Source organism: Lipotes vexillifer, unplaced genomic scaffold (assembly GCF_000442215.2).
Source record: "Lipotes vexillifer unplaced genomic scaffold, Lipotes_vexillifer_v1.1 scaffold1618, whole genome shotgun sequence".
Classification (NCBI taxonomy): Eukaryota; Metazoa; Chordata; class Mammalia; order Artiodactyla; family Lipotidae; genus Lipotes; species Lipotes vexillifer.
Window position 1 is genome coordinate 255,897 of NW_006797412.1, and position 24,714 is coordinate 280,610.

The following is a 24,714-nucleotide window of genomic DNA, read 5'->3' on the forward strand; positions in this document are numbered from 1 at the left end:
AGCAGCAGAGGGTGGGTGGAACCAGAGCCAGCAACCCTGCCGCCAGCTCCAGGCCCTTGGAGAGGCTCAGATCGCCCTGCCCGGTTTTTATGTTTCTCTCCATGTGCTTTAGAGGAAGGTGATATGGGGTCTTCTCTCTTTTGTTCTTCAAAGAATAAGTGTTTATCTTGTCTTAACTGTTTATCTTGTTAATTTACAGAATGACTTAGTGACATAACAGAAGATGAGAAAAAAAAAGATAACGTCCGAAATAACCAAAGAAAGGAACCTTGTTCTTTCTCTGCCACCAAAGTGGATTGCTGAGTCAGGATGCCTGGGACATCCTGACTAATGTATGCATTAGTGTCAAAGAATAATCAATTTTAGCACTGAAGTGCTCTTTCAGTCATCTGGTCCAAGTTGGAAAGTACTTATCTCTGAACTGGGCTCCTCAGCCTCTGAACACTGCTGACGAAGAGTTCTAATGGTCAGAAAAGTCTGCCTTGTTTCAAAGTCCACCCATTTTTAGCCTGTCTCTCCAGAGGTGACCTGGATTCAGATGTACCAGCTTCTGGTGCTCTCAGGAGGTGAAGCTTAAAGTGTACCCTGGTACCCACCGTGACCTCACCGCCTCAGGTGACCAAAGGTTGCCCAAACAATCTCATTTTTATCCAGGGTTATGAGAGTCAGGTTATAACACAGGTTAAAATACAGACACTCTATTCAGAGGCCTATCATTCTTATTATCTAATGTGAGCGCTCCTAAGTAAAGAGTGGTGATGTTTTTCTCTCCTATAATAATGCTTTACTCAGTGATGGCTGACGTGCTTTCCGTAGACACTCAGGGAATGCGTGATTAAAGATAAATTCAGTTCACAGCTGTCAAGATTACCAAATTGTAACTACTCTTAAGCTAAGGCATTTGTTTGAGAAAAGATGAGATGCAATTTTCAGAACCGGTGGTTTAGGGGGACCTCCTGGGGTAATGGGCTCTTTTATACCTGGAGATTATCTTCCTGAAATACAAATAAGAGGTTGGGTTTTGTTAGTGTAAGAGCATAATGTGTCTTCTGATCAACAAAGAGGGTATTTTACATCCCGTGGACGCACCCACTAGAAGTCCTGGCTGAGAATATTCATCGCCTTGTTCGCCTGCAGATTGCGCGAGCTGTCCACAGGGCCATTTGTCTCATGCTGTCAGCCACTGACAGCTCATTTCTACCAGAACGCATCCCATGGAAGGGTTCTGGATGCAATTCCAAGTTACCTCTGGTAATGGCACCATTGATCAAACGGTGGATGGGGTACAGGTATCTGCCTGCCTTGGATGAATGGCTTTATTGTATCTTGTGGTTTCCCTTTTGCTGAGGACACAGTCTGGAGGTATCTGAGACCACTGGATTAATGACCAAGTGGCTTTTAACAGATGAATGATGGCGAAGGAGTATGAATGGATAATCTTCTAGAGGACAAAGGGCCCTGCCTGTGAAATACAGCTGGAAATGTATCCTTGTGCCCCTGCCTGTCAGGCCCCAGCTCTGCTTCCACCTCCAGGCCTGCAGGGCTATCCCAGCCCACAAACAGGGGGACCTTCACCCCTCCACCGCCCAGCCACCCCTGGGGCCACAATCCTCCCTGGCCCCCTCAGAGCCTCCTCCCCCCTGGGGAAATCACCCCTTCCCCTCCCAGGGTCTTTCCCATTGTCATCTTATCTCCTGGCATACAGCAGAGGATCAATCAATATCTGCTGATTGAATGAACGAAACTCTTCTAAATCCATCATGTTAGTTAATTGTCACAAAACATCCACAGATGTAGCTACATTTAATATGTCCATTTTCCAGAAAGGATACAGAGAAATCAGGTTACTTGATCAAATTCTTACTCTGGAGCCCTCATTGTATAACGGGGCAGTCCAGTAACTGGTTTTCACATCAGTGACTTTCAGTAATCAAGAACCATGAAAGTTCTCTTTAAAGTTATTTTGTTGAGAAGGTAGAGAAGTAGAACACATTGTAGGAAAAATAGCATCGAAATACTGTAGAGTTTTCAGTCTTAATATTCAAACAATGGGCACAATTTTCTATAAATTAAATTAATGAAAGGCTAGCAATTTTATCATAGAACCAGAGATTTTACACTATGCATGACCTCCTGTAAAACAACATGGCAATATGTACCAGGATGATAAAAATGTTCCAAGCCTTTGACCTAATCATCTCACTGCCATGACGTTATCCTAATGAAATAATTCAAAAGCAAATAGAGGCTACACAGATGGTGATGTTTTACTGCAGTATTACTCAGTTTTTTTCCTCCACTTCCCTCACCACTTTCCTCATCATTCAACAAAAGCAGCAGACAGGTTATTTACAGACCACTTCCCCATCTAGATGCTGAGCTCATAAGGGCAGGAACCAGAACCTGACTCATCTTTGTATTTGATGTAAAATATATAATAAGTGCCTCTAACTTTTATAAAAGCAATACATAAGCACACACCCACACACATACATACACACAGACTCCTCTAAATCTAAAAAAAGAACCCAGCATTCAACAAAAGAGCCAAAAGTTCAACAAAAGAACATGCTTAATTACATCAGAAGACATGTGATTTGGGTTCTGGGTTGTGAGAAGGACACACAGGGGAATTAACCTCCTGTAGGAAACAGGACAGAGAAGGTTTTCCAGGTGAGGACATTTGAGTACCAGTCTTTATAAAAAGGGGGAGACTGGGAAGGGACTCCAGGCGGGTCCTCAGCAAGTTCAAAGGGCATGATGCAAACTGGAAGTGGCCAAGCCTTGTGGAGGCTGGTCTGTGGCCTGAGCCCCAGATTGGTCTAAAATCCACAGCCAAATGCACCCAGACTGTAGGAAACATGCAAATAAAGCCACGGTCATACACTTTCTGCCTAGGTTCATTGTGAGCATGTAACTCACGAAAGCACTTCATTGTGATGACTGGGTAGCAATGACTTCAGGGCAGTCTGTGTCTAACTTGATGATTTATTTATCTTAAAAATTAAGGTTTTGCGCCAGTGTTTGCAAACAAAAGTGTCATTTTAAGCTATTCACAAATTTGCAAAGAGGAGCTGCTAATTCAAAGGTCTCCAGAGAAGATGAAAACAAATTAAGTTCCTGAAATCAAGAGATCAGCCCCGACCCAACCCTTCTCTGTGTCTAACTTGTCAGAAGTGAGCAGACCTGAGAGCCACCTGCACTCAGGACACCCAGCATCTTTGCCTGGCGTGGACCTCAGCAAACCCAGAGCTGATCTTAGTTCACGGTTCACGAAGGAGGAGGAACACCATGGGGCATGCAAGTGCTTCTCTAAAGCATAAGTATCAATGCTCACTGGGCTCTGTGAGGATTCATGGAATACGATCTGAATCTTTACTCCCACTAAACCAAAATGTAAGTAAACACACGGATAAGAAATCCGCTAGGATTTTGGAGTTAAGTTCTTGGTCTACATTGGGAAACACTAACAAGAAGGTGAATAAAGCTTTTACATTAAAAAATCTATTTAGAATGCCATTTGCATCAACATGGATGGACCTAGAGATTATTATACTAAATGAAGTAAGTCAGAAAGAGAAAGACAGCATATGATATCACTTACATGTGGAATCTAAAATACGATACAAATCAACATATCTATGAAACAAAAACAGACTCAGAGACATAAAGAACAGACATATGGTTGCCAAGGGGGAGGGGGGAGGGAGAAGGAAGGAGTGAGAGCTTTGGATTAGCAGATGTAGTCTAGTATATACAGGATGGATAAACAACAAGGTCCTACTGTACAGCACAGGGAACTATATTCAATATCCTGTAACAAACAATAATGGAAAAGAATATAAAAAAGAATATATATATATATAAAACTGAGTTACTTTGGTGTACAGAAGAAATGAACACAACAGTGTAAATCAACTATACTTCAATAAAATTGAAAAAAAAAAAAGCACACTGAACCAGGAAAAAATATACCATATGGCTTATATCAGCAAGTTACAAAATCACTGTGATCAGATTTAAATTCTCTTCATTTTAGTTTTTTTAACATAAAAAATAAGGCCAATAATAAACAATTCTACACCTCCAGAGACTGTAAATTGGAATGAGAAAAAAAACTTTATTTAGGTATTATTTTTTAGGAAAATTGCTTATTAGGAAGTCATTTCCTCTGGGGTGTTTCTCTGTGTAGGTGATATTTATTAAGTTTCTCTTTTCTGCTTCGGCTGCTAGAAAACTTATTGTCAACTCTGCAGACTGTCTTTAACAATGAGTTGTTATGAAACACAGGGTGATGGGGAGCATGTGTCTATACTAACTTTTTCTCACTTGCCATTCAACAGTCATTTTTTCTCTGCCCTGAGATTTCAATTTTTAAAATATTACATACTACATATTTCTATAAACTCTAAAATATCTAGAAAAACAACAAAAATGCATCAAAATCTCAAAAAGATCTCATTCATGCCTAAAGCTGTACAGCTCCACTGTGTGCTTCTCTTATTAAATGTGACTGGGAGGAAAATTTTTTTTAAAAGTGAGAAAATGAGCGCCTCAAAGCAGTGGTTCTCCAAGGGTGGTCCCAAGAGCAGCAGCACCAAAAACACCAAGGGAGGCACATATTAAAAGATGCAAATTCTCAGGCTCCAGGCCAGACCAACTGGATCAGGAACTCTGGGGAGGGGGTGCGTCAGTGAATCTGTGTTATAACAAGTCCTGGAGGTGATGCTCACCAGGGTTGAGCTGGGTGAACCCTGCCTCCTGGGCTCTGGGATCCCAGAAGAGTACAATACCTGCATGAGATCTGGATGTACCCAGCGACCTCCATTCTCCCTGCATCTGCAGCCCCGTGTCCTGGGAAGTTGGGTCATCGTGAGGGAGAGTCTAGAAATGACACGGGGGAGTGCAGCACTGAAGGGGGCAGAGAGGTGTCCACACCGCGAGTGAAGAATACAGAAGAGGGGTTTGTGTGGGCTGTACGTCTGTGTCATGCACGGGGCTCCAGAGCACAGGAAGTCTAGAAAACCCCATGGGCCTCTATGGGTTTGTGTGTCTGCAACCCTTTATGGCCTCCTAGCTCTTCAAGGTACATAATGGTATATACTTAGAAGGGCCTCAGCTTCTACAGGCTTAATAAAAAGATTTCATAGTTATCAAAGTCACCAGTACAGGGTTTGAAAAGGCACTTTCTCAGGGAAGATGAAAGATGTGTAATCAAGGCTGGCCTTAGAATTCAGTCAAAGGAAATTACAAAAATTTCACCTGTCTATCTTTTAAAGAGACTATCCATATTTTTAGCAGCTTTATCGAGGTATATTTTAAACACCATAAAACTCACCCCTTCTAAGTGTACAATTTAATGATCTTAGTAATCAACCCAGTTAATAAACATTCTCTCACCTCAGTAAATTCCCTCCTGCCCATCTGTGATTAATTCCCCTCTTTGATCCTAGATCTAGGCCACCACTGAGGGGCTTTCTCCCTGTGTAAATTTGCCTTCACTAGACATTCCAAATAAGTAGAATCATACAATATGTGGTCTTTGCAACTAGCTTCTTTCATTTAGGATGTTTCTGAGGTTCATGCATTTTGTAGCATATATTTATCATTTGCTGATCTCTTTTTATTGGTGGATCTCCATTGCGTGGATATAATCACGTTGTTTATCCATTCACCAGCTGATGGACATTTGGGTTACTTCTATTTTTTTTGGCTGCAAAGGATAATACTGCTATGAATATTTACCTACACACCTTTGCATAGACATGTGTTCAGTTTCCTGGGATTGAATTCCAGGATGCAATTGCTAGGATAGATAAAAGTTTTTGTCTCACTTTTTAAGAAAATGCCAAACTGTTTTCCAAAGCACATGGACCATTCCCACCAGAAATGCTTGAGGGTTCCAGTTTCTCCACATCCGTGCCAACACCTGATGTTGTCTATCTTTTTGATTAGAACCATTCTAGAGGGGGTATACTGGTATCCCACTGTGCCTTTAATTTTTATTTCCCTGAGGACCAAGGAGGTTGAGCATATTTTTATGTGCTTATTTACCATTTGTTTACCTTCTCCACTGAATTGTCTGTTCAAATCCTCTGTCCATTTTTTATTGGGCTGTTCATCTTCTTATTGAGCTATATGAGTTCTTTATATAAACTGGATACAAGACTTTTATCAGGTATATAATTTGTAAACATTTTCTCACTGTCTGTAGCTTATATTTTCATTTTTGTAATGAGGTGTTTTGAAATGTGAAAGCTTTTAATTTCTATGATATTCAATTTATCAGTTTTTTTCCCTTTCATGAGTTGTGATTCTGGTGTTGAATCTAAGAACTCTTTGCCCAACCTAAGGTCATGGAGATGTTCTATTTTTAATAATATAAAAATCATATAGTTTAAACTCTTACATTTAGGTCTGTGATTCATTTTGAGTTAATGTTTGTATATGGGGTGATCTAAGTAAGGTTATAAGTTAATTTTTTTCTTTTTTTCACAAGGGTGTCTAATAACCCCAGCACAATTTGTTGAAAAGGATGTTCTTTCATTCTTTCACTGTTGAAATGCCTTAGTATCTTGGTGAAAAATAAATAGGTAAGGATTTACATTCTGGATTTATTTCTAGACTTTCAATTCTGTTCCATTATTGCACGTCTATCCTTACATCAGTACCACCGTATATTGATTATTAAGACTTTATAATATGTTATGAAATTGGATAGTGCAAATTCTCCAGTTTTGTTCATTTTCAAATTGTTTTGTCTATCCTTTATGATCCATAGGAATTTTAAGATCAGCTTGTCAATTTCTACCCAAAAAGTGTGTTGGGATTTGTACAGAATTTCATTGAATTTATAGATCAATTTGGTGACAACTGCAATCTTGATGATATTAAGACTTCTACTCATAAAATGTCTCTCCATTTATTTATATCTCTTTTCAGTAATAATGTGTAGCTTTCAGTGTATAAATCTTGCACATCTGTTGGTAATTTATTCCTTAGTATTCTATTCTTTTTGATGCTATTACAAGTGGAGCTATTTTCTCAATTTCTTTTTTATTGTCCATTGCTAGTAGTTCACTGCTTGCTACAAAAAATGACTTTGTATATATTAATCTGGTGTTATTCTTCATTAGTTCTAATAGTTGCGTGTGTGTGTGTGTAATCCTTGGAATTTTTCAAATATTTTTCATGACATCTCTGAGTAAAGGCAATTTTACCTCTTAATTTGCTTTATTGTATTTTTTTTTCTTTCTTTCTTTCTTCCTCTTTTTAACCCCATCATGTAGAACCTCCACTACAGTAGTGGATAAAAGTGGCAAAAGTGGATATTCTTGCCTTCTCTCTGATCTTATTGGTGAAACATCCAGTCCTTCACCATTAAGTATGATGTTAGCTATAGCTATAGATTATTCATAGTTGCCCTTTATCAGGATAGAAATTTCACTTTTGCTATTTTGTTGAGAGCTTTAATCATGAATGAGTGTTGAATACTGTCAAATACCTCTTCTCCATTTTTGAGGTAATTTTTCTTATTCTTTATCTTTTTGATAATATGCATATTACACTAACTGATTTTTCAGATAATAAACCAACCTTGAATTCCCAGGATAAATTTCACTTGGTTATAGTGTATTATCCCTCTTATGGTGCTGGATTCAGATTGTTAATATTTTGTTAAGGAGTTTTCCATATATAATCATGAAAGAAATTGATCTGTAGTTGTATTTTTGTGTGTGATACCTTTGCTTTGCTTTAGTACCAGGACCATAAAAGACACACAGAACAAATTGAGAAATGTTCCTTCATCTTTATTTCCCGAATGAGTTTGTGAAGGATTGGTGTTATTTTTTCTTTAAATATTTGACAATATATTTAAAGTGAATCCATGCAGGTTTAGATTTTTATTTGTGGGAAGCTTTTTATTACAAATTTTAATTTTTATTTCTTTTAGGGAAATTCAGAAATGAACTGAGTTAGTCTTAGTAATTTGTGTTCCCTTAGAAATTTTTCCATTTCTTCCAACCCATCCAATTTGTTGGTATAAAGTTGTTAATAATATCGCCTTATATTCCTTTTCATTTTCGTAGAGTTGGTAATAATGTCCCCTCTGTCCATCTTGATTTGTCTCTCTGATTTTTTCTTAGTTTAGTGAAAGTTTTGTCAATTTTACTGATGTTTTCAAAGTCCCAAGTTTCAAAGAGCTAACTTAACTGAACTAACTTTCTCCTAAGCTTTTCCTATTTTCTATCCTATTTATTTCTGCTCACGTTTTTGTTACTTTCTCTCTTTCACTGTGTGCTATGTTTTTAGAATACTTTGCTCTTCTTCCACTCATTCCTTAAGGTGGAAGCTTACATATTTATTGGAGAGCTTTCTTCTTTTCTGATATAGGTGCTTAAAGCTGTAAATTTCCCTCTAATCACTGCCTTAGCATCATCCCATACATTTTAGTATGGTCTGTTGCCATTTGTACAAGTTCAAAATATTTTCTAATTTCTCTGTGATTTCTTCATTGCCACATGGGTTATTCAGAAGTGTGCTATATAATTTGTAAGTATTTGCAGATTTCCCAGATTTCTTCTGTTATCAATTCTGCTGAACTCGGTTATGTTCAAAGAATAAAGTTTGTATGAGTAAGTTCTTTACATTTATTAAGATTTGTTTTATGTCGTGACATATGGTCTACCCTGGAGAATGTCCACCAACTTGAAAAGCATTCTTCAGTGGCTGGATGCCATGTTCCACATATATGTCAGTTAGGTCAAGTTAGTTGACAGTGTCATTCAAGTCTTGCATATCCTTGCTAATTTTCTGTCTAGATTTTCTGTGAATTATTGAATAGCTTGTTGAAATTTCCAACTATGATTAAGTTTCTATTTCTCCTTTGAATTCTATCAATTTTTATTTTCTGTATTTTGAGGTTCTATTATTAAGTGCATATACATTTTTTATTTGTTTTCTACAAGTTTTCTGGCTTTATATTCCTCTGATCCTCCCTGACTGCCTTTTTTAAGTTAAATAAATATGTTTTAGTGTGCTATGTTTAATTCCTTTGTTCATTTTCTTAGTGATCGTTCTAAGAATTAAAATATGCATCTTAATTTATCACAATCTACTTCAGATTAATACTAGATTATTTTCACTAAAATAGGAAATCCAATTTATTGTTCTCTCCTGACTCTACACCAAGAACAGGTCCTATCACAGAACTACAATGTTACAAAAGTAGTGGTGAGTGGCAGCATCCCAGTACATACAACTCAGTGAGAAAACTTGTGTGTATGATTAGTGAAACTAGAAGAAAGACACAGAGGTCCACAGACAGTTGGAATCCCTTTACATTTTTCTTTCTACTTTTCATCTCTACTTTCTCATCTCTCTACTTTGTTTTTCTGTGTTAGAATGGTTTATTCATTTGTCAGATATATGCATTGCATATATTTTTCCCAACACGTGAGCTGCTTTGCATTGGTCTAGTAATGTTGTTTGATGAACAGAGGTTTTCAGTTTTAATAAAGTCCAACGTATCAATTCTTTCCATATGGTTAGTGCTTTTAGTGTCTTTTAAAATTAACCTTTGCCTAATCAAAATCATAAAGATGTTCTATGTTTTCCTCTGAAAGCATTATTTTAACCTTCATGTTTAAATCTGTGATCTATTTGGTACTGTTGTTTTTTGTACAGTGTGAGGAAGAAATCAACATTTATCTTCACATTGCTCCCAACTGACCTAGTAGCATTTGTTGGAAAGATCACCCCACTCCCCACCATACTGCAGGATCAGCTTCATCGTGTATCTAGAGGGCTTTTATTCCGAAGTCTTTTCTGACTCTATTCTGCTCTGGTTTGTCAGTCTTTTGATCTTTGAGACAGTACCACAGTGTGTTAACCACTTTTACAGTATACCTTTTACAGCTTTGTTGTTCTTCTTCTGTATTTCACTGGCCAGCTTTTAACTTGTCTTTCCATGTGGATTTTAAAATCAATTTGGTAATTTGCACAAAAAAAGTCATTTTATTTTTTTTTTACTGGAATTATGCTGAATACATAGATTTTATTTCTTTAATAGAATAATTTGAGGCTGCTGACATCTTTACATTAGTGAGTTTTCCAATCATGAATATTGTCTATCCTTCCATTTACTGAGGATTTCTTTAATTTCTCTCAATAAAGCTTTAAGATTTTTAAGTGTGGCACTCTTGTCCAATTTTGTTAGATTTACTTCTAATTATTTGGTATGTATGATGTTATTTGAAAGAGTAGTTTTTAATTCATTTCTATTTGTTTGTTGCTGGTATCTAGACATACAGCTGATTTTTACATATTGATTTTGTAAAACAAACTTGGTATAATCAAGTATTAATTCTGATATTTGTAGTTTCCTTTATTTTTTTTATGGTTAAGATCATGTCATCTTAAATAATGATCAAGTGTTTCCACAAGATTGGTATTATCTCTTTGGTAAAAATTTTGGAAAAATGTAATGTTGAAGCCATATGACGGGAGTAGGCTTTTCCTTGTGAGAAGGCTCTTGATGTGAATCACACACACATATATCATTCAGTTCTGTCCAACTCACTACATGTGGTTTAATCATGATCTTACCTTACTGTCTGAAATATACAAGAGAAAAACAAAAACAACCATGTCTAATTCTTAGTGCTTCTCACGTTTTCCATGAAAGTGCTTCTAATAATTTGAAGTCTCCATATTTATCTTAAAAATTTCATAAAAGTTTTCATTTTCCTCCAAAAATAGCCATATTCATTTTCTGGTGGAAATAAAGTTCTAAATAACTACCATCAAGTAGTACTGAATACTTCAGGGAGATATACAATCTCTATACTCAGTGCCTTTGTGTTTTGGTGTACATATTCCCTCTTGGGTATAAGATTCCACGTTGGAGAATCAGCGCTAATCCCAACAAGGCCCCCTCGTATGTCAACATCAATGTCTTACATTTGTCAGTTTCCTTCCTTTGAATGTTTAAAGTAAGGTAAGGTGCACACATGCAGGACGGAAGTCTTCTGATCTCCGGCTTGAAGGGAATGTGTGCTGTGAACGTAAGCCTCATCTGAGGTACACCAGCACCAGAGAAAACCTGAAATCCTGAAAGTCAATAGAACACTCACTGTTTGTATCAGTAGGAAAAATCTAAAAACCAGTCCCAAAGAAAAGAAAATCCTTGGAAGATTGATCTATACAAATCAACAAAGTGATTATTTTAAGTTGTATGTTATTTGTGATCATTTATTTATATTCCAGGCATTCTTGATTTCAAACTTTTGTTCCTTTGATGCAAGGGACTTTGGCAGCTTGCAACTGAATCGTGATTTTCCTTTCCATCCAAGCTAAGTCTATCCAAACATTTAATTTTACAAGGCATCACTTTTGATGTCCTGTAATCTGTGATCTATCAGATGTATAACTTTTTCTTATTGAAAACATTGATTTTTGTGCACAGCAGTAGGGATGGACTACTGTCAGTTATTCACTAATCTCAACCAATTATTTACATTTCATTTCTGATAGAAACTGTTCTCATTTTTCAAGCAAATTTTTCAGTAAGAATTCCGAATACCATTTGCCCTGTCAAGGTCAGAATACCCTACAGCTAGAGACAGATGAAAGACAGATTATATCTAGTGAATACATTATAACAAAATTTAAGAGTACTTACATGATTAGACATTTAAATTTATTTCTGGGTGTATTCCTGAAAATAAAAAGTTGTTGCTGTTTCGATATAATTGGATCAAAGCTTTGAATACAAATCCTTTTGTATCCTGTAATCTTTCTTAATCTAGTTTTACAAAACATATTCATCCTCCTTCTAAGAATCTTTAATACAATACCCCCAATCCTGCCTTATTTCATTCTATGCTGTCTCTCAAAGTGTAAAGGCAATGGCAGAGCATTTAGAAGTTTGCTATCAGGGCAACAACCATCTCTCTCCCCAAACCATCAGTGCAACATTAAAACATTCTGTGAATCTCTGACTATACCGTATTTATACAGGTTTTACTTTTGAACATTGTTTGCTTATTCAAACAATAAAATTATATCTTAACATTAAAAACTGAATCAACCAGAAATAAGTGACTTTAAATCTTTATAAAATTTTAACATATCCACACATGATAAAGAATTAATTCAAATAATTTCTAAGTTCTCTAACTCTATACCCTAAGTGGGATATATCTTAAGGGCAAAAAGAACTGCAAAAAAATCTTGAACTTTAACCAGTAGGTTTCATGCTGGTTGTGGTATAAACAGAAGGTATCCTGTGTGTATTATGAAAAAGAACAAATAAGCAAATGTATTGACAGTGTTGGGTGATATACAGAGATAGGGAGAGACGGGGACAGAGACAGAGCACAAAAGAGATAAAGCAAATAAAACGGCAACATGTGAATAATAGGTAAATACAGTGAAGGGTATACCTCTGTTCTTTGTGTTATTTATCAACTTTTCTGTAGGTCTGAAACCTTTCTAAAGTTTCGGGGATTGAAAATATCCTCAAGGATGGAAATCATGTCTTTCCATCTTTTGTAAACATCGAAACGAGGATTCCCTGTCTAAGGCCAAAACTTTGTGTTTATTTTTTTTGTCATAAATGACAAGAGCGACACGATATCTTGCATACTTAAGATGCCGACTATTTGAGCCACTTATATTCAAGCCATTCACTAAGTATCACTGACTCAGGAAGGCTCAGTCATGCCGCCTCGTGCAGTGTGCTGCAGCCTGGACCTCAGTCGTTGTGGTCTCCTCACCAACCCCAGGCACCAGCGCCCCCTCCCCACGCTTACTTCACTCCACACCACCAGTGGAGAGGCTGCCACCGTCCTGCTTCCACAGAAGCTTCACGTCCTCTTCTATTGATTCCTTTCAAGAGTTTTAAAATTTCTCGTGGTGAAATCTGGGTATCTGTGTGCACTTGGTGAAAGGCATCCGTGGAACCTCACAGCCCACACAGTGGGCATGACTGCAGAATCTCAGAATTGCCACAGACACTAATAGCAGCCCCGTGTAACCATCAGCCACTGACAAAGCCCACACCACACGGCCTGATGTCCAGCAACCCCACAGATGACGAGCTGATAACATCACAGGTGAGCCCCTCCCGTCTCTGAAATGCTCAGGCCATGGAGTTGCCTTCTTCTTTTTGAGACACTCTGCCCTGGCTTCGTCCTAGCACCGTGGCCTTGGGGCCACACAGAGACGGCCCAACCCTCTCCCAAGGCAGTACCCGCATGTACTTGAAGATGTGGTCTTATGTCCAGAGTCCGCTCTCTTCCAAGTTGCGCTCGACTGCTTCACCCAACCACCATCCTGAGCCACGGGTCTTCATCCCATCCTCCCTGGGAACCCACTCTTCTCAACACCCTCTTAAAGTGATGCCTGGATGCATGCAGCATCTCAGGTACAAAGTACTTATCCTTTAGGATGAGGAAACACTCTCCCTTGCTAACCAAAGCCATCCTGCCATTTTTCTTTCATAAAGCAGACAAGGCTTTTGATCTCCCCCAGGCTCTCACTGGGAGTAAGAGGGGGTTCTCTTTCTGCCAATGTTGCTTATGAAAAATATTCAACGATGTTTCACATTTAATCCACTTAGTAATGAAAAGTAAATAAGCCCAACCGGCATGTTTGATGTGTCTCGGAAAGAGAGAAACTGCTTTGCAAGAACAAACAAAGTTAAATTAAAATAAGCGACTCTCCTCAAGAGTGGAAATTGAATTTTCCCCCAAAGAACTAAACGTGTGTAAAACACTGTGCTGACACCGATAAGAGAGAGCAGGCCTTACTGGAGCCCAGCTCCCGCGGGTCCCCGGGGCCCAGAGGGCAGGGACCCGCGTGCAACGGCGTGGATGCAAATACTGAAACTCACACGCCTCCTGCATTGCATCCCGCACTACATCCCGTGCTTCATCGGCGGGAAGCGCGCAGGGACCCCTGCGTGGTCGCGGGCCGGACGCGCATCCACCTACCGTTTTTGCAGATGGGGCAGCACTGGTCGGGCTCGTACACGGGGTCCACGCACTCGGTCTGTGGACACGCGGACACCGCGCACAGCACTTCCCCGCTGGCCTCGCAGCGGCACCGCTCGCACGGCGACACCTGCAACACAGGCCACGGTCAGGACAGTGTCTCCATCCTCGGCCCGGACAGTGTCTCCATCCTCGGCCCTGAACGTCACGCACTCACCAGCCCCGGGGGTCCCAGAGCGTGAGGACGGGGCTGGGGCTGAGCAGGCTCCCCTGGAGGGAAGGGGGGGGCACACCAGTGGGGCCTGAGATGCTCAATCCCTCCCAGCTCCACACCTGAGCCTCTGTATTTTTATCAACACACATAGTGAGCTTCTTTATAAGCTTTCTGTTGAAGAAAGGGTTTTGTTTCTTAGAAAATTAAATAACACGTCATATTGAATTCTTGCCCAGCCAGGCATCCTGCAGGTGAACCCTTTTCCCACAGCTCTGCCCAGGGCCACCCAGCCAGCCCGGCCCACCCCCAGCATCTCTGCTGTGAAAAGACAGCAGAGCAGGGCAGGAAGGGTGGGGTAAGGGAAGGAGAAACGGGGGGCTTCTCAAGGCCGGGGACCCAGCGGAGAGCTGTCCCAACGTGACCTCATGTCAGTCTCATGGCAATACTAAACACCCCTACTAACATGATTGCCCTAGTTTCTGGCAAGGAAACTGAGACCCAGAGGCATCAGGCCACTGGCTGTGGGCAGACCTTTCATCCGAGACAGGGCTCCGGCTCGAGTCCAAGGCTTCTCAGGGGTCATCACCCAGCATCACCATGGCCTTCATCTCCAGGCTCCAACTGGCCTTGCTGCACTTTCCAGCCACTGGCCCCAATTCTACCTTTTTGGATGGCTCCAATCAAGCATAATGGCCATTCCTGGCAATGCTGGACACTGCCAACAAATCCTCCTGTAGTAACTCAGGCAGGCCGTGATGGGGATGATTCCTTTTTTCCTGGAAACCACCCACAGAGTGATTTTTCATCTGGGGTGACCCATGACAAACCAGAAACAGCACATGTGGACCCAGCAATCGGGAGTTGTGATGTGGAAATACGTGCTTTAAAGGACAGTGCGGATAGGATGGGGGGTGTCAAAGAGTTTTCTGGGCAGGGAGGCCCCACTTGACTTTTGCGTACAACACGAGTGGCACGACCAGCATTGCACAAACAGCACTCTCGGGTGCTCCCTTGGTCTATACCGTGCAGAAACCCCAAACTGCAATCTCCACCAAATGGCCTGCTTACTGCATGAAGCAAAAGCTCAATTTGTACTTAAAGGCACTAGACTACTGTCTGGCTGGGAGTCACGACTTAGGGGTGTGTGTGTGTGTGTGTGTGTGTGTGTGTGTGTGTGTGTGTGTTCACGCTTAGAAAGTAACAAAAGAAAGAAAACATTGAGAAAAAAACTTTAGAGTGGCGTGGGACAAAATCTTGACCTGGTCTGCATTACAGCCTTAGAAGTTAAAAATCAATCTTACAACAATGTAAAGGCACGTTTCTGAGAAGCGGTGCTGGCACGAGAAGGTTCTCTCGCTACCGTAACAAGCATGTCTCTGCCTCCGCTCTCCTCCTGTCCTTGTCTCCTACCAGTTCTCTTTTCAGCCTGCAGCATCCTTGTGTCCAGGGTGGGTTTACTCAGCAAGCAGGATAAGAAAAGGATTCGGAATTTTAAAAGCAGAGACCCTGAGTTGCACAGGATGTAACCGAGCAGGACCCTATGGGTCCTTCCCAGAATAGACCTTCACCCATGTCCTCAGCCTGCTTTTTGTCTGTAGAAAAACTTTAGCCAAAGAGTAAATTTAATCAGAGAAGTGAGAAAATGCAGAAAGAAAGGAAAACAGTCAAGCAAGACAAAATAATACTTTAACCATTAAACAAAGTCAGGGACCTTTATCTTAGTTCCTCCTCAAGCCCTATAGACAATATTCTGAGCCGTGTCCTTTGACCTGTTTTGCAGATACTGACATCCCCACCGGGTGGGAGAAGTTAGCTGCAAGCTGCTCACCAGCACGGAGACCCCAGACCAGCTGGAGTCAGGAGGTTGCTGATGCAGACTCCCGATGACCTCAACAGCAGCCAATCAGAAGAATGTCCAGGAGCTGACCACGCCCTCTGCTTCTGGAACACTGTAAGACTCCTCACTGCCCCCTCCAGGGTGGGACACACAGTCTGGAGGGCACTCACCTGCTGGGTCAGACGGCGGGGAGGCAGCCCCTGCCCCGGGTGAGGTGAGGATGGTCCCATCTGGAGGGCTGGATAGTCAGGAAGGAGCAAAGAGGGCCAGGGATGACTGGGGTCTGTCCTCAAGAAAGGGGCATGGCCCTTCCTGTTCTGAAAGGCTGTGGGTACACCTTTCATCAGAGACAGGGCTCCGGCTCGAGTCCAAGGCCCTTCCCACCCCCTTCCTGTTCTGCAGGGAGCAGGAAAAAGCCCCATTTCGGTTTGGAATTTGAAAGGAGAGAAGGGCCCTTCTGTCCTGTCCCCAGGACAGGGCTTCAGGAGAACAACAAAGGTGCAACTTCAAATCAGAAAGGCATCATCACAGGCCCCGGGGAGCCCCTTCTGGCCGCTTCCTGGACAGGCCTGCAAACTAAACCCTCCTTGCTGCTCTGGGCCTGAAACATCGCCCTCTCCCACCACAGAGCCATGCTCAAACCACACACGCAGCCGGGACTGCTAAATTCTGAAAGGTGTGCAACGTGATCAAAAATTGAACTGTGGGTTTTACTATCACTGCACATTTGGAAATCCTGGTTCAACTATGTGATTTGTTTACTTCTCAGAAATCACAGTTGAGGCTTACAGTGAGGGTCACGAGTGTGTGTGTGTCCCTCCCTGGCCTCAGATCCCAGCCCTGCTCTGTCTGCCGCAGCCCACTTGTGTGGCTGGGATCCACCCCACACCCCATGGTAGCAGGTGGAGCAGCCAGCTCCGGCGTCTGGCACCCTGGAGGGAGGTCGGCCTGCCCAGACCCTGACTGGATTCCACATGCTGCTCTGATTCCAGGCACTGGGTCTGAGCGTCACCCAAGCCGAAGAGCCCTCAGATACCAGCTCAGGCACCAGAAGGCCTCCTGTCGACCCATGTTCTCTGTCCTTCTGTGCAAACCGAAGGTAAGAATGCCCAGTACATTGCTGGATCTGCGAGCAGGAGCATGAGCTTCTAAGGTGTGTTTCTGCAATCCTGCCTGCTAGCAATAGCCACCTACACCTTGTATAACACGCCTAAGACAGAAATGCCATCCTCTGCAATCTTCCAGTTACAAATCAAGTTTTGTACAGAACTTAGATGAAGCACCTAGAGGAACACCCGGGCATTTGGGGAAGAGGAGCCATTCCCAAGGTACCCACTATGGGCTGGAGTAGTCAACTGCTGTGCTGGAGGAAAACAGCACAGTCTTGCAGAATTGGGAGTGAGAGTAAAGAGAAGCTCTGTGCTCTTCATTCATTCATCCCAGTCCTGAGCGCAGACCGATGAGACCCACTTGTGCTAGTTCCAGGAAGGTGGGAACATGGGTGATGGTTGGGGGGTGGAGGGAGAGGGGTTAGGAAGGCTGGTGAAGGGCCAGTGCCTGGACCAGCCTCGGATCCAGGTACCGATGCTGAGGGCTGCTGCTGCAGGCTCTCACTGGCCCCCTCTGCTTTCAGAGTCACCCCAGTGACTGTGGCTTATGAACGACAGTGCTGCAAAGTGGATCTAACCTGAAGCAAAACCATGAAGAACAGACACGTCTGAGCATGCTTTCCTCGAAGCAGGCGTGAATACAAAGTGCACAGCAGAGGTGAAAGAAAGATCTTAACTTGATGGTAGCTAAAGTATTTTCAGAATTAGTTAGACCCTCAGAATGCTCAGTAATGATATACATGTCTGTATCACATGTACATAGGCAGTAAAGACTGTAAAATACATACTGGGCCTGTTTCTAAACAATTAAGTAGGAACAAGCAATCTAATTTACATGGGAAACACTTCTCAGATGTAGAATGAGGCCTTCCTAATGGAAACTGCTTACATTCAGGGCCTCAGACATAAAAGGATCTACATCAAGTAAGTGGTGGTTTGGGAGGAGCTTCTATACTAGTTGTTTGTTAGCAGTTGTATTTTATCTCATATATTTCACATTTATGGACTCTGGTGCAGTTAGATATCTATCTATAAGGAGCTTTGCCTTGTGTCATTTCATAACCATGAGAAGGACCAGGCTCTGAAATACAGAAGAAGGCAGGTTGAATCTGAATCCTACTCTTGTCTGTGTCCCAAATGTCCTTCCATTCTGGAAGGCAGAAACTTATTTCATACATGTACTCTTTCTTGTCTGGTTTCTTTCACTCAGCATAGTTATTTTGAGATGTGTCTGTGCTGTTTCCTGTCATTCCTTTTTGACAATATTCCACTGTATAGACATGCTACAGTTTGTTTATCCATTTACTTGTTTATGGACATTTGGGTTGTTTCTAGTTTGGGCTGTTACCCATCAAGCTGCTATGAAAATTCATGCAGAAAAAAAAAGAAACTAATTTCCAGACACTTCCTCCTGCTCTATCCTGCCTACACAGCTGCACCTTCCACACCCAGCAGAATGCCCGCCTACTTGGGAAGGCCAACATACTTTTCTTAAATCGAGCTTCAACACATCTTTCTGTCCTGTGCTGCCAGAAAAGGCCAGTGGCCTGGGTGAGAACTCAAAGATGCCTTGTGTCACCAGAATCCTGCTCTCTGACAAGCAACCACCATTATATTTCCTATCTGGAACTTCGCCCTGTGGTTGCTGGCGTGGGTGCCATGAAACCCCACTAATTCCAGGCTGAATGCAGATGCCTCCTCAGGAACAGACAAATGAGAGGCATGAAAATCCCAGCATAGCTTCCCAAGGAATTGTAATGTTTTCATAGATGGGATTAATTTGTGAGCTAAGAGGTGTTAGCCCAGACGTTTCTCAGTTAAAACCATTCTACCTAAAATAAAGTCTTCTCTCCATTTCTCTATTTTGTCCATCACCAGAGAGGTTCCGTTTATGTTTCTAACCCCCATAGTGTTGGATTCTACGATGACACAAACTAAGATTAACATGAAAACAAAGAGAAACCCTGAAATCCGGGCTTCCCTCTCCCTTCCTCTTTCCCAGTTCCTCGACCCCCCCCCCTTCCTTTGAATCTCCATAAGCCCAGGACCCCTTAAATTCCTCCGGGGGTGTTGGCCAAGAGCACTGTGTCCTGTCACTGAGAGCCCGACTCCCAGCCTGCAGTCAGCTGCCAACTAGATTCAGTGCAACTCAAGGGCCAGGGCATGTCAGGCCTCTGTCACATCCAGGATGATTATAGCAACTGAGCTGATGCAAAACGCTGCACAGGCTCAATAAATATTGACTGAGTCAAGGAAGAAGCCATTGAAAGACACAGGAGCTGAAATTAACTTGCACAGCACATGAAGAGAAACGTAAAAAATGAAATCTACAGCTTTGCTTCAGGAAGGGCTGCTCACCACCTGGTAAGGAGCTGCTGGAGGATTAGATACTCACACAGGAGGCAAAGGGAAGAAAAAGAAATCTTTCCATTATGAGGGATCAAGATGTGGATTACACATTTAATCCACAAATGGAAGAGAAGATACAGATGCTAGGATGATATAAACACTAAAGCAGAGGCTTTAGAGAAGGGATCTGACAAGTGCGTAAAGGGCATGGCTAGAAACAGGGTCCCTAAGTGCACAGCCTGAGATCAGGAAGCAAAACCTCGAGATTCTGGAGCAATCCAGTCCTGCATGTGGGGAGCAGGTGTCACACCACCCTCTGCCTATTACATCTTTCCTAACTATTCTACTCTGTGTGTCAGTGTTTCCTATATATCGCTAACATTTATAAGGAGTAGCTGAGGACTCATACTCTCTTACTTACCCAGTGGACAAACTTCAAATCCAAAAGTGGAAGATATATGATGTGGACACACCCACCCTGCAGGCTGGGGATTATGCACACGTGGTTCCGGGGCAACGATACAAGAGCAGGCTTCTCAGCCCCACCACCAGGCCCTCCACCCTCCACTGACCAATCCCATAGGCTCACGACCCAAACAGAATCCTGTATTCTCACAGAGAGATACAAAGACACACCCAAGTCGCTCACCTCTGTGCCCAGTCTGGCTGGGGAGCTGACACATAAAAAGAGAAACTAACAGAAAAGCAAGCAGTGGCAGATGGCAGCTGAGCTGTGTGCATATTATGGCTTTTAAAGGCAAAGCTGTTTCTTGGAGTGGGAGGGAGAGGAAAGGGATCAGACTGGAATGTGGATAAGTCATCTGGGGAGGATAGAGCAGGTGGAGAGGGGCACCATCGAGACAAGGAGGGGCCTCACCGGCTCCACGGTTCCCTCCTGGGGCTGAGAACCTACCCCAAAGAGACTTAGAAATCTAAACTGGAAAGCATAACGTTTCCCACCATCAGCAGAACTAGAAGAATTGTTCTAAAACTAAAGAACAAGATCTCAGTGTTTGTGCATTTGAGTTTTGTTTACACATTATGACCCTGTTGTATAATTATTCTGATAACTTCCAATTAAGAAACAAGTTGCAGTGTACAGAGATAAATACAAATTTTAACCTTTTTTCCCAGGAGTAATTTTTCAATAGTTCTCAAAATAAAAATCTAAAGTAAGTGTTTTAGAGTTTGGATACTAAATCGTTTTATCATTTCATTTTATTTTTTACTTCCAAAACAACTATCTAAGTTAAAGTTTTGCAATCAGATAATCTTAAAAAAAAAAAAGAATTCCTCTGTTCAAGCATATCTTCTCTCCCCAAAAGGATGGTAATTTCTTTAATAACCTCTCTCTATTTTTCTGACGTTACATTTTAATAGGATAATGTTCATTTTATTTTAACAAAAATTTAATGTGATAAAATAAAATGATATCTGAAACTAATAAAAACAAAGAAAGGAAAAAAAAAGAAAAAGAAGAAACAAGAGGCAGGAGCTAAAATCGCCCTTCGCTGAAAGCAGTCCTTGGCTTGGCCCTGGATGACAAGCATCCTCCCAAAGCCACTGTCACACTTTTGTCACCAGATGGCGAAAGTGTCCTTCCAGCTGCTTAGTGTCTTCCCAAAAGTGCCCAGGGTCACACTCGTGAGTGCGATGCACTTAAGGGGAATCCCCTTCTACTTAAACCACAGGTCTCATTAACTTCTGATAACCCGGAGCTGTGATATTTTGGAGCTGGAAGAAAACGCAGGAGCAATGTTTTTCAACTCTGCTTTTATATGGGGTGAACACACACTCAGGGGTCGGGTGAATTGTCAAGAAACCCACACAGCAAGGCAAAGCAGCGGCCAGAATGCAGGGTCTGGTCAGGCCGCCGGGCTCTGCTCACGTACCATCTTCATGAGTATGTTCTGGGACACCCTGCCTGCTCTGACCACCCTCCCCTGACTCCCGGCAAGATGCCTGGAAGATGCTATGCAGGTCCCAGCTTTCTTTTCAACAGTCACCTCAAACTAAATCCTTTCCCAACCTTACTCACGTTTCCTCGACCTGAAATATCTTAAACTAGAGCAAGGCTCTGTCTCCACCCTGGGAAGCAGCAGGGTCCTAGCCAGACACAGAGGTGCCCACTCAGCAGCCCATGTCTCCCAGGCTCCACCCGCCGTCTGAGCTCCCCTTGTCCATCAGGGCTAGCAGGGAGGGCTCCAGCCCCTCCATCCCCACCCCCCATCTTCCCTCCCATGGGAATAGCAGCCCCGAAGTGACATGAACCTGATCCACGGCCACCTTCCAGCCTCCAGCACAAGTCAATGGCCACAGAGCTACAGCAAGCTGCTGCTTCCTGCATCTTCAGAGAAGATTCTGGTTTTGTTTTGTTCTTTTTGTCTTTCTACTGGCTGTCAGAGAACGGATTTGCACACAAAGGGACTTAATTAAGAACTGTCCCCAGGAGCTGTGAGCTTCCAGTCTCAGGAAGAATACGACTCGACCACATACACACACACACACACACACACACACACACACACACACACACACACACACACAACACAACAACGCTGTCAATTAATTGTAAGATGTCATTGTTTGGAAGATGCATTCTGATTTCAGTTAAATATAAGATGCCTGGAGGTAGGCTGTCTAAGCTGACAGGTAAGCACAGATGAACAGAACAACAGTCTGACAACCCGACAAGGCACCGCTTTCTTCTCAGGCACCAAAGACTGACTTTTATAGTTTAGCTTGAGGCAGGACCCCTTAATGTCTTTCAAATCCTCTTGTGAATAGTTCCCTCAGATAAATATGGATCATGCAGGAACTCACTTATGAGGGGAAAGATGCAGGCAGTGTTTACATGGTGTTTTTCACTTGGTGGCAAACAGATGAAAATGAAGAAGGGTGCTTCTTCTGGGCTGAAGACCTGGGGAATGTTCTGGAAGGGTGCTGACCTAACAGATCACACAGTCCAATCACATGTAGCAAAAACCTGCTGGCTTCCTGTTACAAACTGAATGCCCCCCCCAAATTCATATGGTGAAGCCCTCACCCCCAATGCAATGGTCTCTGGAGGTGGAGCCTTTGGGAGGTCATAAGCGTCAGAAGAGGCCAAGGTCATGAGGGTGAGGCCCTGGCAGGTGGGATTAGTGTCCTTGTAAGGAGAGGAGGAGGGCCCTCTCCCCACCAAGTGAGGACATGATGAGTAGGTGGCGGTGTACAAGCCAGGAGGCGGGTCCTCAGCAGAACCAGACCCTGCAGACACCTTGATCTTGGACTTTGAGCCTCCAGAACCAGGAGAAGTAAATTTCTGTTGTTTCAGGCACCCAGTCTCATGCATTTTGCTCTGGCAGCCTGAGCTAAGACAGCACGTGCACCCCCATTTCTGTGGTGGAGGCAGGTGTGTGCCCATGGTGGACCCACCCCTGGCACCCAGTCCTGGCCTGCTGCAAATAGAGCTGTGCAGAGAGGAGGAGAAGGGGCCAGCAAGGCTCGGAGTAACCCCAGGACCACAGGCAGATAGGCTTGGAGTGCTACCCTGGACCCTGGGCCCAGTCAGGTGGGGCCTCTCTCCTCCCACTTGGGAGCATGGGTGATGGTGAGATTTTGATGGAGTAGCTCTAACAGATACTTTGCCTATTCACAGATTTCTAAATTAAGACCTTAATAGAATGGATGTGATGCCAACTGGGCGTGACCACCTACAGACTGGGGCTGGGGGCAGTTTTGTTAAAGCCAAACTCCTCTTAAAACATGGGAAGCACTAAACCCTTTTTTTAGAATTAGTATAAAAGATTAAGGATAAGTTATCCTTAGCAGAAAGAAACAATGAAAAGGAAATGGTTTTCCTTTAACATATAAATGACTAAAACTAACTGTCTTCCAAGAGTAGGCTTTTAAAAGATGGGTATGAGGTGTGATGTGGGGATTGGTTCTCTCAGGGATCACAAATTCAGATTCTTTCAGGGATTTGTCATGTAAGAAAACGAGGCAGTGAACTAGGTGCATAATAGGGAGTGGTAGAGACTGCAGCAAACGGGGAAAACAATGCATTGAAACCCATGTGCGTATCTCTTCCTAATATAGACACACACACACACACACACACATACACACACACACGCACACAAAGAAAACAAAACCATGCTGCTCCTTTTCATCATTCTTCATTTGAGATGGCAGTAATATCATTTAAACGCTAAGCAGGGAGCAGTGAAGGTGACCAGAGTGTAACTGAGCAGGACCCAATGGGTCTGTCTGTCTCCAGGACAGACCCCTCCCCATGTCCTCTGCCATGGGGCCTCTCTGAAGTACTCAGATAACAGTATCTGATGCACATTACCTGAGTTGTTTTGCAGATGCTAAAACCCTCACCAAATGGAAGATGTTAACTACTTGATGACCATGATCCCATAGCCCCAGCCCTCCCGGAGCCTAAGGACTGATAATGTTAACCCCTGTGACCCTGCCCTGTTCCCTCACCATCAGCTAATCTGAGAATTGTGCAGGAGCTGATCACATACCCTACGACCTGCCCCACTCCCTCACCTGGCTTTTAAAACTGTTTGCCGAAACCCTTCGGGGAGCTCGGGGCTTTTTACGGCATGAGCCACCAGTCTCCTTGCATGGCCCTGCAATAAACCTTTCTCTGCTCCAAACTCCGACGTTTCAGTACGTGGCCTCACTGTGCATCGGGCACACAAAATTGTGCTAACAAGAGGAGAGCTGACCCAGCTCCAGGAACAAGGCTTACCATCGCCAACTAGGACGTGGCCACCTGGACACATTTGAGGTCGGAGCCTGGCTCCCATCAGCCTGCCTCAGCTGCCAATCACCCAGCAAGTGCTGGACCAGGGTGGGAGAACGGGGCACAGGCATCCTTGGCTCACACCTTTGGCCCCTGCACTTCCCCTTGAAGCTGAGCCTCTTCCAAAGCATCCTGATATTACAACAGGCCAGCCCAGCAGTTTCTCCAGTTAATGAGGTCTCTTTCCACAGGGGTTTAAGAGACTGTGGGGCTCACTCACAAGAGATCCATCTCTGAGCTCAGATGCACCCCTGAGAGCCGAGCACTCAATTGTGTCAGCTGCTGCATCCTGTCACCCTAGAGCAAGATGAGCTTATCTCTTTGACTCCCTGGAGGGCACAGGAGGCCAGAGGGGACTCTGCTGCAGGAGGTGACCTGAGCTGAGGGGTTGACATCACAGCACAGTT

At 42.9% G+C, this 24,714-nt stretch overlaps 1 protein-coding gene across 1 annotated transcript in view; it reads right to left on the reverse strand.

Annotated features, from left to right (window-relative positions):
- Positions 1-24,714, reverse strand: part of VWC2 (von Willebrand factor C domain containing 2) — a 117,195-nt gene that overhangs the window by 80,601 nt on the left and 11,880 nt on the right. The window contains exon 2 of the mRNA XM_007469534.1: positions 13,998-14,127. Coding sequence (XP_007469596.1) covers positions 13,998-14,127 — 130 coding nt within the window. The remainder of the gene's footprint in view (positions 1-13,997; positions 14,128-24,714) is intronic.